The following is a 15,745-nucleotide window of genomic DNA, read 5'->3' as shown; positions in this document are numbered from 1 at the left end:
TTTATTATTTTATTTGGGTTTGAGCAAAGAAACATTTCCGAGAATGGGAGCTGTCAATTTTTTTCCGTAGGTCACAGGTGGTAGACCAGGGCCCAATTTCATGGCTCTGCTTTCCGCCGAAATCTGCGCTTACGATCACGATTCCCTGCCTACATGCAAGCGCCGAATTTCTGCGCTAGCCTTGTAAGCGTAGAATGCCTAGTAACGCTGAGTACGCACGTGCATAAGCCAAAATTCGCCGCTAACCTGTGAAATACGCTTGCCGTAAGCACAGAATTCCCTGCTTCCGTTAAGCGCCGATTCTGTGCTTACGGTAAGCAGAGCCATGAAATTAGGCCCTGCTGAATTGACATTTCCAGCTTTTCATAGAATTACAGAAAATCTCTTCTCTGAATATTGGCCTTTTATGTTCGTTGATCCCCTCACAGCAAGATCAGTTCAAGTATTCCTTGGGCTCGGCGGTCATCCTGTTTAGATTCTTCACCATTACAGGCAAACATGTAAGTACACATAACCCCTTTCACGATGTTCCAAGCCCTTCAATTTTATGGATGTTAACTTTTGCATCAGGGATATCACTTGGTCTTCAAGTCCACTTTTGTAAAAGACCTGAAAGGCTGGGTATCCATAGCCAGTTTTTTCTTTCTTGAGTCTCATGGATGAGTTTTTGATTTTCTGTCCTGATTCTCACGAATGAGTGTTTTTTTATTTTTGTCCTGATTCTAGTGAATGAGTTTTTGATTTCTGTCCTGATTCTCACAAATGAGTTTTTGATTTCTGTCCTGATTCTCACAAATGAGTTTTTGATTTCTGTCCTGATTCTCACAAATGAGTTCTTGAATTCTGTCCTGATTCTCACGAACGAATTTTTGATTTCTGTCCTAATTCTCACGAATGAGTTTTTGATTGACTCACAGCCGACACTCAAGATGCTGATGATGACGATTGTAGTGAGTATGGTGAAGAGCTTCTTCATCATCGTGGGACTGTTTATCCTCATCACCTTCTACGCCTTCACCGGGGTCGTGCTCTTCGGAAAAGTTAAGTACGGAGAGATGTTAAACAGGTAAGTCATCTGCTCCTTTAAGGACACCTTCGGTAAATGTCAAAGACCAGTCTTATCACAACTTGTTGTATCCCAACACATGCATAAAAACAAATCTGTGAATTTTTGGACTCAATTGGTCATCTAAGTTGCAAGGGAAAAGTGAAATAAAAACCACCCTTGTTGCGCAAATCTGTGTGCTTTCATTTGCCTAATAAAAGGCTTTAGGCCTGAAGTCTTTATATATCCTAGTGTGATTACATGTACCTCTTTCTCAAAAACTACTTCAGAGGGAGCCGTTTCTCACAATGTTTTATACTATCAACAGCTCTCACTTACCAAGTAAGTTCTTGTGCTAACAACTGTTTTGATTAATTAAGTATAGTGTTCTTTAAGTGGAAGCATTCATATGTAGTTAGCGTTGTCTTGGATCGGTTGAGTTGGTCCATGAAAACCGTTTGGAAACCATTTGTTATGAAATTGATATTGTTAGAAAGATGTTTTAAAAGTAGAATATAATGATCTACACAAATGTGCCTCAAAATTGTGTGGTTTTCCTTTTACCTAGCGAACTAACACGGTCGGCCATTTTATGGAGTAAACTGGACTCCCAAAATGGCCTGCCGCGTTAGTTCACAACTTTTAAAGTCACCTGGAAGTGGTATTTTTTCAAAATAAAGCTTTTGTCACTAATATATGTGTTTTGATGAGTGGAATGTGAATAAACAGTTAACTAAGGTTTTAAAAAATCAGTTCTTATGTTATTTACAAATTTAAGAGTAGACCGAGACCCGAGGGGGCGCTGTTCGTGACGTCAATCGAGGCAGACTTTGCCTGTAATGCGTAGAGTAAACACAGTTGCAAAGTACATGTATGGACCGAATCTTGAGTTTGTACGTTTCAAAAAAATTTTGTTTTTCTTTTTTCCCGGCAAGGTGTATTGCTGCTGAATGCAGAAAAACACTTTTTGAGATGTACCAACTCACGACTTGGACGTACATGTACTTTGCACGTGTGTTTACTATACGCATTGCAGGCAAAGTCTGCCTCGATTGACGTCACAAAAGGGGTAGGCAGAGTCAGCCCCCAAACAACTTTATATATTTTTTAAACATATAAATCGTGAAAAACAATTCCTAAAAAAATTGTTTTATTGTTCGTAAGCATATACTCTTATGTTTGAAAGAAAACAAATTCTATTTCCAGGTGACTTTAAAGAAAGCCATGCAATTTCGGAGCATGTTTGTGGGGATTATTATATTCTACTTTTACAACATCTTTCTAGCCATATGCATTTTGTAACAAAAGGTTTTCAAACACTTGTCATGGACCAACTCGACCGATCCAAGGAAGCGTGTTCCTTTAGTTTCTGTAAATTGCTTGACTGTTTTGTTGTTCCTCCCCAGACATGCCAACTTTGAGAGGGTTCCCAACGCTATCGCTGTTTTGTTCCGAATCGTCACCGGTGAAGACTGGAACAAAATAATGCATGACTGCATGGTAAGAAAATATCTCCCAAACCCCTTTACCCCCATTGAATAGCCACCCCTAGACACTCTCCTAACCCGCCGATCACCCACCCACCCACCCACCCACCCATCAAAAGAAGCAATTACAAAATAAAAGGTAGACATTTTAGCCATCAAGAATTTTGAAATTGCCAGGGATGTGATTTCTTCGGTTTTAAACGGAATTCCGTTTTTATTTTTACCCTGATAAAATAATTTGTAACCCCCCCCCCCCCCAAAAAAAGGATCAAAAAATAAAATGGAGATATGACAATATAATAATGCCCTTGATTACAGAGTGGGGCTTTTAAAACCAAAGATAAATGTTAGTATTGGGCTTCATGCTCGCAAGTTTTTTGAGCTCGCATGCTTTCCCACTTTGCGCTCAGAGTTCTTTTTTTTTTTTCCTTCTCAACAGCCTATCACATCCCTGAGTTGCAGTGTTTTTACTGTCAATGGCAAAAACATCACATCCAATTTGTAATGTAATGCAAATATAATAAAATAAAATGTTCATCCGCATCATCCATTTGATAGGGAATTGAAACCTGTGAGGGCAGAGATGGTTCTTGTGATTGATTTAGCCGAGTTGATTTAGCACAAATTTGTTGCCCAGGGGCCAATTTCATAGAGCTGCTTAAGCAAAAAATTTGCTTAAGCACGAAAATATCTCGCTTATTTTTCACATGTTACTGGCAAAAAATGTCATGCCATATACATTGCTTGTGACTGGTATTTAGCTGTTATTTACTTAGCATAACAATTGAGTGGAGTCTTGACCTGTAATCTGATTTTACTAAGCAATGATTTTTTTGCTAAAGCAAATTCTTTTGCTTAAGCAGCTCTATGAAATTGGCCCTGGCTGTATACTCTGAAGGGAGTTGAGATTGGTTAAGGAATGATTCAAGGCCCAGTGACCAGGGTAAATCATTTGAAGCGCTTTGAGACGCCCTTCAGGCGTGAATAGTGCTATATCAAAACTGGTTTTATTTTAATTAATGTTCTCCTTTGTTAATCCCAATCGTCGCGGTAACAGATCAGCCCGCCCTACTGCAGCAGGGTCGGCGACAACTACTGGGAGACGGACTGTGGCAACGTGACCGCTTCACTCCTTTATTTCGGCTCGTTCTATGTCATCATCGCTTACATCTTCCTCAATTTGCTCGTGGGTAAGTTCAAGACAGCGTCTTGCAGCAGCAAAGAGCAAGTTCAATTGCCCACATTTAGTCCACCAGTGGTCGACCACAGACTAGCAACGCACATGCGCAGTGACGTACTCACCCGAACGACTCGTTTGGTAGTCTAGTCAACCTTCCACCTTTTTGCTAAAGTGTCACTGGTTCCCCTCTGCGCTGAACACATGTTAGAATGGAACATGCTGTACGGACCAGTGAAGAAACCATGGTCTCGAGGCTGGTTCCAAATGGTCGACCACAGTAGTTAACCAATGGTCAACCAGCCTGGGTTTGAGTCAAAATGGTCAACCTTTAGTTCACCATTGTGCACACTCGAACTTGCTCAAAGCAAGGGGGATCGCGGGTCAACCTCATTCCCAGTGGTGCACTGCGCCATTTTCCCCCAGAATGCCTTCTCTTTTATGAACTTAAAATATTCTTACCCATTCAACTCAATGTAACCAAACCGAGACTGGAGTGAAAAATAGTCTGGTTCCCTGCTTTGTACGATGAACACTAGCATCCATTACTGTTTGACTGGATACAGGGAACTTGACCAAGATGGTGGCTGAATGATAAAATAATCCATACTGCTTACTCCCTCAGGTATCATCATGGAGAACTTTTCACTCTTCTACTCCAATGAGGAGGATGCGTTGCTAAGCTACGCCGACATCAAGAACTTCCAGATTACGTGGAACACAGTTGATGTTGGCAGAAAGGTATAACACTTCTTGTCTGTGAGGTCCCCATACCCTACTATGATGATTGTGAAGATGACCTCAGTCGACCTCATTTCTTCCTGGAACTTCTGCTTCGTCCTCTTGCTAGCGAATCAAATTCTTTGAATCTTTTTTCAAAGCCCTTTTGCTGACCAATGAAGTTCTTGCTTTGTGATTATACTTCTCTTGCTGACCAATCAAATTCTCCACCCAAGTAATATGTCTGTCATTTTTTTCACATAACTTGGGGCAGTATTACAGTATACAGTGCTAACACACATCGTTGTGTACGGGTAAAAGGCAAAATGGCTATTCTTTATCCTCGATGCAAATTTAACATTTTTTTAATCAAATTCTTGCTCTCATACATACAAATTTTAAGACGATAGCACTCACAACAACCAATCAATTTCTGTCTTTCTGATACTTAAGGAAGATAATTCCCTTGCTGACCTGTCATGCTGTTTTAGACAAAAGCTCTCATGCTGACCAATCAAACCACAGCTAGCCTAGAGTTAGGGATACTTTTTGTATACACTGACCAATTATTGCCCTTGGTTGTCCCCATTTTAGGGAGTCATTCCTGTGAGTAGAGTGAAGTTTGTGCTGAGGTTACTGCGGGGTCGCCTAGAGGTAGACATGGACAAAGATCGCTTGTTATATAAGCACATGTGCTGTGAAATTGAGAAAATGCGAAACGGACAAGACGTCACATTTCACGATGTCCTGAGGTGAGAGATGGATCTTTTTCCTTTTTTTTTTCTTTTTTTTCTTTTTTTTTCTTCTTTTTTTTCCGCAGGGAAAATTTTTTATAAACTGTTATTGTATTTTATTTGATTTACATCCAACAGCGCAAGCGCTAATTAAAGGACGGATAAAATTTTTATTAAAAATGTAAAATGTAAAACTTAAGGAAGTTAACAAAACATAAAAATAGACACATGGCAAGAGGTAATAATAGTTTATTGTCGACATTTCCAATATTCATACATTAAATCAATATAACATGATGAGATGAGAAAAAAGTGAAAACAAGTCACAGCATTTACAAGAAATTTTAAAACACTTTGAGCATTAGTCTTGACAAAGTACAGAGAAGAAATGGTGAGAGATATTCACACAGTTGGTTTGAGTTCATCAAAATCAAAAAAAGTGCCATTGGATTTTGATTGATTTTAGAGCCTTCTGGGTCAACTAAAGTTGGGCGGCTTGGGCGACTAAAGTTGCCAACCTAAACCGGCTAGCCTTTTTCAGGAGGCAAACCTCAACCCAGTGAACGTCTTTCAATTGCAAACTTTCCCCGACAGCAAGGTGTCTTATCGTTCTGTTGACAAAACTACAGCTTTTTAACAAATTTTCGCTCAGGCTCGAGTGCTTTCTGTGTGTTATGTTGGGCGGCTAAAGTCCCCAACCTTAACTGGGAAGCCATTTTAAGGAGGCAAACCTCAACCCAGTAAACGTCTTTCGATTGCAACTTTTTTTCGGTAGCATGTTGTCTTATCGCTCCAGGGACAAAACTACAGTTTTTTAACAAAAAGTCCTTTTCGCTCAGGCTCGAGTGCTTTCTGTTTGTTATGTTGGGCAGCTTAAGTCACCAACCTAAACTGGGTAGCCATTTTCAGGAGGCAAACCTCAACCCAGTAAACATATTTCGATTGCAACTTTTTCCTGACAGCATGTTGTCTTATCGCTCCGTGGATATCCGCAAGAGTCTCCAGCTGGACGAGCTTCTGGCTCGAGAGGAACTGGAGTACAACATCGAGGAGGAGGTTGCCAAAGAAACCATTCGTACATGGCTGGAGAAGGTCCTGAAACGCATGAGGGCGGTAGGTCAAAAGGTCATTGGTCCTTTCTTAACCCTCCTACTGTCTGACCATTTAATCTTGTTTGGTTTCAAGTGATATATAAACTATGCCCATAGAAGCTGAGCTCACTGAGACAAAAAAATGTTTGGGACATTGTTTAACTCATTTCTCAAAAACAACAGCACCTCTGCTAGTACTTTTTTAAGGGAAGCTTTCTACTATCATTAACTTTACACCATGTAAGTCTGTGGACACCTGTTTTAAAGACACGTCAAAGACCAGTTTTCTCACTTGGTGTGTCCCAACATATGCATCAAATAACAAACCTGTAGAAAAGTTGGACTCGATCGGTCACCGCAGTTGCACGAGAATAATGAATGAAAAAAAAAAACCTTGTTGCACAAATGTGTGTGCTTTCAGAAGCATAATAAAAGGCTTCAGCTGAACTCTTTCATTATTCGAATGAGCAATTACCTCTTTCTCAACAACTACCTTACTTCAACAAAAGTTGTTTCTCACAATGTTTGATACTATTAACAACTCTTCTTTGCTTGTTACCAATAAGCTTGGGCGATATCGATTTATTTTATTGACGATATATCGCCGACAATATATCGCGATACTCAATATAATCGGGATTAATGAAATTTGACATCATCAGTCTTAATCTTCCAAATGTAAGTTGTAGAAGAGACAGTCATAGCACAAGAGAGGTGTTCTAATGGCCTATATTTCTGGTTTTACTCCAAACCTATGGGGTGCAAGATGTCTCAGCTAGCAAATACATCGTGGTATTCAATCGATATATCGATATATCGCGATTATCGCAATATATCGCGATATATCGATATTTCGATTAAAACCAAATCCACCGGATATCGAAATCGTTTCCAAATTAATATCGCGATATTCGATAATATCGTGATATCGCCCAAGCTTAGTTACCAAGTAATGTTTTATGCTAATAATTATTTTGATTAATTACCAATAGTGTCCATGCCTTTAACTCTTTAAACCCTCTCCTTTGAAATTACAGAAGGAGAAAGCCCACATCCACATCCCAAACTTCTTGATGGGTTCCCTTAACAATGAGCGCGAGTCGCATAAGATCCTCGACGTGCCTGCGTTTATCGAGACCGCGGCGAAGGACGACGCTAAGCCAGAGGACCATGAGGGGAACGAGAAACTCAAACCATCCCCCGATGCAAACCGGGAGCAGGTGGGAGAATGGAACCAAGTAACTGTACTTGTAAATGTATGTATTTATTATTTTGCGTAATGTGGCCTGGCCCCCTCCCTTGTGGGGACCGATTGCATGCGGCCTCTTTCTCTCTGTAGACGATATTAACATCAGCATTTAAGTGGTTTATTTTCTCTTTAAAACCTCACTCTTAACAGTTGATAGTCAGTAGGTCCTGTGTGGTGGGTAATGCACGTATTAAAAGAACTCTGTGCACTTGGCGTAAAAGAGAAGGGGTTCGCCCTGGTGTTTCTGGTTTGATTGGCTGCATTTTTCGCCACAGCACCATTACATGATTTGTAAACCTCTGCAGTCCTCAGTCCAACACCACTCAACACCCAAAACTGTTGGACTCTGATTATGGTGGTATGCCTGATCCCATGTGAAGCACAATAAGTTTACTAGTACAGTCCTCAGTCCAACACCATTCAGTAACTCAGCACCCAAACTGTTGGACTCTGATTATGGTGGTATGCCTAATCCCATGTAAAGCACAATCAGTTTACTAGTGCACTGTCCTCAGTCCAACACCATTCATTAATTGAACACACAAACTGACATAAGAAATGTCTGGATAGTCTGAGGAACTCAAGCTTAAGCTGTAACTTGTCATTAAGCGAGTCTTTGTACCAGACTAATGTCAACTTGCAGATTTGCTTGTTGTTTGACCTCAGCGATGGTAGACTGTACACGGGGGTTTATTCCATTCAGCATGACATCATTTGTAACGATAACGTCACAATTTGTTTCTTTTGCAGCATTTTCTGAAAGATAAAACCTTTGATTTAATCCTACGTTTATTGTTTTTGAACAATACATTTTTTGTATTCTTTTTCTGAATGCTTTTCACTTCACACATCATCCAGCCAAAATTAAAATAGCGCATGAATTGGTATATAACTAATGTTATAACTCCAGTACCAAACATACAGGGCCGCATTACTCCAAGGAAGTTCATACCAAATTATTCAACTATCTCCTGATATCTGAACATTTAATATCATCCACTGTGGTGTTGAATGATACATGTATAGAAACTATATGCCATGCTGCTATATGATATCATGTGGTGAATGCATCTACAACTACAGAGTCAGCCCTCCTACTGTGTGACTGGTTTTGAGCGATAAACAAAAAGCCACTATTGTTAAAACAATCGTTAACTTTTTGTATTCGCATTTTTGTTGGAATGAGGGTAGCCATTTTGAATTGTGCTGCATTTTTTAAATTTTATTTATGCAAGTCGCCAACACACTAGGCCTGAAGGCCACGTCAAGGTGTCGGCTACATTTTTTTTTTTAGAGGCCCTTGCACCTACTCCTAGGGCTGAAACAGGGTACCCCTTTTGAAGTCCATACGGTTGTAGTCTTGGGTATCATCAGTCCGAAGCCTGGGTGACATCACAATACTGACAATTTGAATTTCCTCTCGTCTAATTACATATTGTTATTTTTCCCCCTCCCCCCCTACCCTTCCTTTATCCTCACCATCTGGGTTTTGCCTTCTGGGCTATCCTCGCCGTCTGGGTTACCCACGCCTTCTGGGTTACCCTCATCCCAGGATCATGTCCCTCAGAGTTCACCCAGTCATAAGCTCCTTGTCCCTACCCTCTCTGAAGGCGGGACTAAACCAGACATTGACGACCAGGGAGCCGGCCTTAGGATCAGAAGACCAGGACGGAGACTCCAACCAGGTGAACATTTTTTGGGGGGCAAATATCAGTGGTGTGATTTCTCCCTTTGTAACAGGAAATCCAGATTTTTTTTAACACCCCCTCAGAAACAAAATCACCCCCAAAATAATAGTAAATAAATATTTGTTTAAATTTTTTTTGATAATAAATTTTATAAAAACATGAATTCAGACCATATAGAACGCCCCAAGGTTGTAGAGTTAGAGTAGGGCTTTTAAATCCAATAATAAGCCGGCTTCGTGCTCGCACGCTTTCATGTTTTGTGCTCTCAGTTAATATTTTTATGGGGTAAATGGGGCAACCAGTTTAAGCCCCTTGAATTGGTGGCTACCTGCCCCTGGTGACTGACAGTTGATTTGGGTTGATAGATTTGGGCACAAAGATGTGCCATGAGAGGCGAAAATGGGAAAGTAATTACTAAGTACAAAGGCCATTGTTAAAAAAAATTGAGCAAAGATAAAGAATGGCCATGTAAAAAAACGCCCCTTTGGAAGCCAAAGAGTTTCTAGACAAGTCTGTACCGAACACCCTGTCTGTTCTCCAGAGAAAACGAGCAACACTAGTCCCTAAAAACTGAATCAAAGAGAGAAAACTGATTTAAAGATGTAATGCAGAAACTGAGTATCTGAAGATTCGCCATAAATTCTGCAGACATTTTGTTGATATTCTGCAGACAGTCTGCAGAAAACTCGCACATACTTTTAGTGGTTATTTTTTATTTTGTTTTCACTTGAAGTTTCGCTGAACCTGAAAACTATCAGTGCAAACATTATCGCTCTTTAAAACATCAACATCATCATCATCATCCTTTGTCCTTGGACGGAATTATGGAAGCAGCTGTAATGGTGCCAGGTTGCTTTATCCCCCATGAGTTGTTGGGTCTCGTTTAGATTGAGATATTTGTCTTGTGTGATGGTGTCTGGGTAGCTCATTTTCCTCCTGCTGCAATTTGGATGTCCGCCAGGAGGATTCCAGAACACACGATAATAAACTTCACTCTTTTTCTGTCCCCTCTAGGTTCTAGTCCAACCACTCCCAGCAGTGCACCCAGTGTCCCGCTGTTTCCCAAAACAGTCAAGTCATCAATGGTGTCTTCGGCAACCAAAGACGTCCAAGATTGGTGGAAGGAGCAGCTAAGATATGACAGCGGGTCTGAGGAAGACTGAAGTTTGACTCTCAAGGGAACAATTTTTACTTGAAACGTGCTCACAAGTTATGGCAGATTTTATATTAATTCTGCAGATATCTCACTGATATTCTGCAGCTATTCCGCAGCTATTCTTTACATGTGAAGGACATCTTGTTATGAATTTATTTTGTGTCCACCTTGAAATTAGATAAAAAAAGGAAAACTGATTTAAAACAGTAATGAAGGAACTACATGTTGGCAGATTCTACATAAACTCTGCAGATATGTTTGTTGTCCTGTTGTCGACTTCAGCTCGGGCCCACTTGAAATTTGATCTAAAAGGAAAACTGATTAAAAGCTGTAATGCAGAATCAAGATTCGCCATAAATTCTGCAGATATTTTGTTGATATTCTGCAGACAGTCTGCAGAAAATCACACATACTTTTTGTGATTCTTCTTGATTTTGTGTCAACTTGAAGTGTCGAAAATGACAACTACTCAACTACTCGAAAATGCCAACTACTCAAAAATTGTTAAAAGAAAACTGTAATTCAGAGACCAAGTGTCTTTAGCATCCACAGAAACTCTGCAGATATTCTACAGACACCAGTTTACTATTCTTTGCATACATGCTGCAGGTAATCCAGACAGTTGAACAATTTCACAGTCGATCCACCATCCTAATCAAAACTCTTCTCCTTTTTGTGTTAATCATAAGTGAAAAAAAATTGCAGACAATTTTGTCCGTGCTAGTGAAATAAAAAAAGCACAAAAGAGATTCCTGCCTGTGTAAATATTACATTCTATAATATATACTTCACAAGTACTCAAAGTTAATGTAAAATAGCCTCTCAGTACAATTGAAAAATAACTTATTTCATTTATTGTTCTTTAAGTGTGACCTTGTGCAAGCAGTGGAGTATTATGTAGTGTTTTAACAGTATTACAAGTGTCTATTTAATTTTTTTTCAATTCATGATTTGTCTTTATGTGTGTATGTATCGCAAGTGATGTAGTGTGTCAGAGATGGGAGGGCCTTGTGGCTTTGGATAGTAGACAAACTGCACTTCACGCAAACGCAACTTTTCAGCAACATGGGGGCATTGGAACTCTTTCATTACAGGGGAAATCCGAGGGGTCGATTTGCATGAAATTTGAAACAGATAAAAAAGTAAGTACCAATTTTTTATACTGGGTAAAAAGCGTTTTTGGCTTTCTTCGTCATTTTGTTGTTGTTGCCGCGCCCAAATTGTCCAACTGTCTTGCCCACATTTGGTAAGGCACGGTCGTCTGCCTTTGTTAATCATAAGGTAGACAGTTCTCCGAGAAGAAAACTTTGTGAAATTTGAATTGTGAACGCCTGTCTTCTTGGCGATTGCCTTCAACATTTCATTTAGCTAAACTGCCCAATGTCGCCAAAACCCTTGCCTCTTTGTTTAAATCACTGCAACGGCTACATCTACGCGTTGAAGAAATTAATGTGAGATTTTTGACGTGCGATTCTCTGTACATTGTTTGTGCTTCCATTTTTATTTGATCGCTTTTTAAAATATGTGTAAAAGGCAGTGGACACCTTTGGTAATTGTCAAAGATCAGTCTTCTCACTTGATGTATCTCAACATACATGACATATGCATAAAATAACAAACCTGTGAAAATTTGAACTTAATTTGTGTCAAAGTTGTGAGATACTAATGAAAGAAAAAACACCCTTTTCACCAAAGTCACGTGCTTTTGATATTTGATTTTGAGACCTCAAATTCTAAATCTGAGGTCTCCAACTAAATTTTGTGGAAAATTACTTCTTTCTCAAAAACTATGTCATTTCGGGGGGAGTCGCTTTATCACACTGTTTTATACTATCAACCTCTCCCCATTACTCATTACCAATTAAGGTTTTATGCTAATAATTATTTTGAGTAATTATCGATAGTGTCCGATAAAGACGAGTATGTGATTGGTTTAGGGATCCATGCGATTGTTGGAATCCTATTTTACGTAGATATACACAATAAAAATATCCTGTGAAAATTTCAGTTCAGAAAGAGAGTGTTTTTGAGCTATCACCTGTCCTTTCAAAGTTTAGGCTAAAATTTGATAAAACTGTTGTGATTTTTTTTTTCACTTTTTGGCCTCAATTCAGTCAAACTGCTGGACTTGTGATACAGATGCTGGTATGTGATATAGCCATGTGTACAAGGGCAATTTGCCTGAAAGGTTCACAAGCCTACTTGTCAAATTTTGGCTGAAAAGTGAACAAGGCTATAGCCTTGTGATTTTGTCAAATTTTGGCTGAAAAAGTGTACAAGGCTATAGCCTTATGAACTTGTCAAATTTTGCCTGAAAAGTGTACAAGGCCTTGTGAACTTGTCAAATTTGGCTGAAACAGTGTACAAGGCTATAGCCTTGTGAATTTGTCAAATTTTGGCTAAAAAGGTGTACAAGGCTATAAAAGCCTTGTGGCTTGTCAAATTTTGGCTGAAAATGTGTACAAGGCTTATAGCCTTGTGACTTGTCTAATTTTTGCTGAAAAAGTCTACAAGGCTATAGCCTTGTGACTTGTCTAATTTTTGCTGAAAAAGTCTACAAGGCCTTGTGACTTGTCTAATTTTTGCTGAAAAAGTCTACAAGGCTATAGCCTTGTGACTTGTCTAATTTTTGCTGAAAAAGTCTACAAGGCTATAGCCTTGTGACTTGTCTAATTTTTGCTGAAAAAGTCTACAAGGCTATAGCCTTGTGACTTGTCTAATTTTTGCTGAAAAAGTCTACAAGGCTATAGCCTTGTGACTTGTCTAATTTTTGCTGAAAAAGTCTACAAGGCTATAGCCTTGTGACTTGTCTAATTTTTGCTGAAAAAGTCTACAAGGCTATAGCCTTGTGACTTGTCAAACTTTGCCTAAAAAAGTGTAAGAGGCTATAATAGCCATGTGGCTTGTCAAATTTTGCCTGAAAAAGTGTATAAGGCTATAGCCTTGTGAACTTGTCAAATTTTGCCTGAAAAAGTCTACAAGGCTATAGCCTTGTGAATTTGTCAAATATTGGCTTTTGGCATGAAAAGGTGTACAAGGCTATAGCCTTGTGACTTGTCAAATTTTTTGCTGAAAAATCTACAAGGCTATAGCCTTGTGACTTGTCAAACTTTGCCTAAAAAAGTGTAAGAGGCTATAATAGCCATGTGGCTTGTCAAATTTTGGCTGAAAAAGTGTATAAGGCTATAGCCTTGTGAACTTGTCAAATTTTGCCTGAAAAAGTGTATAAGGCTATAGCCTTGTGAACTTGTCAAATTTTGCCTGAAAAAGTCTACAAGGCTATAGCCTTGTGAATTTGTCAAATATTGGCTTTTGGCATGAAAAGGTGTACAAGGCTATAGCCTTGTGAACTTGTCAAATTTTGGCTGAAAATGTGTACAAGCCTTGTACACATTTGACAAAATTTGAAAAAGTCTACAAGGCTATACATGTAGCCTTGTGAATTTGTCAAATTTTGGCTTTTGGCATGAAAAAGTGTACAAGGCTATAGCCTTGTGAATTTGTCAAATTTTGTCTTTTGGCATTTGGCATGAAAAAGTGTACAAGCCTTGTGAACTTGTCAAATTTTTGCTGAAAAGGTCTACAAGGCTATAGCCTTGTGAACTTGTCAAATTTTGCCTGAAAAGTGTACGAGGCTATATAGCCTTGTGAACTTGTCAAAATTTGGCTGAAAAAGTCTACAAGGCCTTATGAATTTGTACAGTTTTGGCTTTTGGCATAAAAAAGTGTACAAGGCTATATATAGCCTTGTGACTTGTCAAATTTTGGCTGAAAATGTGTACAAGGCTATAGCCTTGTGACTTGTCTAATTTTTGCTGAAAAAGTCTACAAGGCTATAGCCTTGTGACTTGTCAAACTTTGCCTAAAAAAGTGTGGCTTGTCAAATTTTGGCTGAAAATGTGTACAAGGCTTTGTGAACTTGTCAAATTTTGGCTGAAAAAGTGTATAAGGCTATAGCCTTGTGAACTTGTCAAATTTTGCCTGAAAAAGTGTACAAGGCTATAGCCTTGTGAACTTGTCAAATTTTGCCAGAAAAGTGTACACTTTTGGCTGAAAAAGTCTACAAGGCTATAGCCTTGTGAATTTGTCAAATTTTGGCTTTTGGCATGAAAAAGTGTACAAGGCTATAGCCTTGTGAACTTGTCAAATTTTGGCTGAAAATGTGTACAAGCCTTGTACACATTTGACAAAATTTTGGCTTTTGGCATGAAAAAGTGTACAAGGCTATAGCCTTGTGAACTTGTCAAATTTTGGCTGAAAATGTGTACAAGCCTTGTACACATTTGACAAAATTTGAAAAAGTCTACAAGGCTATAGCCTTGTGAATTTGTCAAATTTTGGCTTTTGGCATGAAAAAGTGTACAAGGCTATAAGCCTTGTGAATTTGTCAAATTTTGTCTTTTGGCATTTGGCATGAAAAAGTGTACAAGCCTTGTGAACTTGTCAAATTTTTGCTGAAAAGGTCTACAAGGCTATAGCCTTGTGAACTTGTCAAATTTTGCCTGAAAAGTGTACGAGGCTATATAGCCTTGTGAACTTGTCAAATTTTGGCTGAAAAAGTCTATGAATTTGTACAGTTTTGGCTTTTGGCATAAAAAAGTGTACAAGGCTATAGCCTTGTGACTTGTCAAATTTTGGCTGAAAATGTGTACAAGGCTATAGCCTTGTGAACTTAGCGCTTAGAGAATTTAGTTATAAGGCGCTATAGAAATCTAAAGTTATTATTATTATGTTATTATTACACCTTGTCAAATTTGGGCTGAAAAAGTGTACAAGGCTATATATAGCCTTGTGAACTTGTCAAATTTGGGCTGAATAAATGTACAAGGCTATATATATAGCCTTGTGAAATTGTCAAATTTTGGCTGAAAAAGTGTACAAGGCTAAAGCCTTATGTACATGTCAAGTTATAATTATTATGTTATTATTACACCTTGTCAAATTTGGGCTGAAAAAGTGTACAAGGCTATATATATACATGTAGCCTTGTGAAATTGTCAAATTTTGGCTGAAAAAGTGTACAAGGCTAAAGCCTTGTGAACTTGTCAAATTTTGGCTGAAAAAGTAACAAACAGCCTTGTCACACAAATTTAAGTGCTCTCCAGTCGCCTACAAAAGGGTTCAGGCCTGAAGTCTTTTAATACTTGAAAGAGAAATTAACACTTTGTCAAAATTTATTTGAGCCTTTTCTCACAGTGTTTTATATTATCCACAGCTTTCATTGTGAGTAATTCTTAATAATGTCCAGTGCCTTTAACGAAACATCCAAGGCTTCCATAAGATTTCCAAGGGTGGGGGGGGGGGGCACTAAAACTTGCAGTTTCCAGCTCCAAGCAGTTTGAACCAGCAGTACACAATTCAAGCATACCATTGACTACGTCGTACTTGCTTGCATGTC

General features: G+C 38.9%; 1 protein-coding gene across 11 annotated transcripts in view; it reads left to right on the top strand.

Annotated features, from left to right (window-relative positions):
- Positions 1–12,354, top strand: part of LOC139950413 (sodium leak channel NALCN-like) — a 54,061-nt gene extending 41,707 nt beyond the window's left edge. For 6 of the 11 annotated variants that reach the window (XM_071949080.1, XM_071949079.1, XM_071949077.1 and 3 more), the window contains 10 exons: positions 429–500; positions 918–1,066; positions 2,452–2,545; positions 3,590–3,722; positions 4,335–4,450; positions 5,024–5,181; positions 6,126–6,288; positions 7,292–7,510; positions 9,056–9,188; positions 10,206–12,354. In XM_071949080.1, the coding sequence (XP_071805181.1) occupies positions 429–500; positions 918–1,066; positions 2,452–2,545; positions 3,590–3,722; positions 4,335–4,450; positions 5,024–5,181; positions 6,126–6,288; positions 7,292–7,510; positions 9,056–9,188; positions 10,206–10,354 (1,386 nt within the window). In that variant the 3' untranslated portion in view covers positions 10,355–12,354. The remainder of the gene's footprint in view (positions 1–428; positions 501–917; positions 1,067–2,451; positions 2,546–3,589; positions 3,723–4,334; positions 4,451–5,023; positions 5,182–6,125; positions 6,289–7,291; positions 7,511–9,055; positions 9,189–10,205) is intronic. The other 5 variants (XM_071949083.1, XM_071949076.1, XM_071949082.1 and 2 more) reach the window with 3 other exon arrangements.
- Positions 12,355–15,745: the final 3,391 nt, after the last annotated feature.

This window comes from Asterias amurensis, chromosome 18 (assembly GCF_032118995.1).
Source record: "Asterias amurensis chromosome 18, ASM3211899v1".
NCBI lineage: Eukaryota > Metazoa > Echinodermata > Asteroidea > Forcipulatida > Asteriidae > Asterias > Asterias amurensis.
This window is presented reverse-complemented; position numbering and strand designations above follow the sequence as displayed.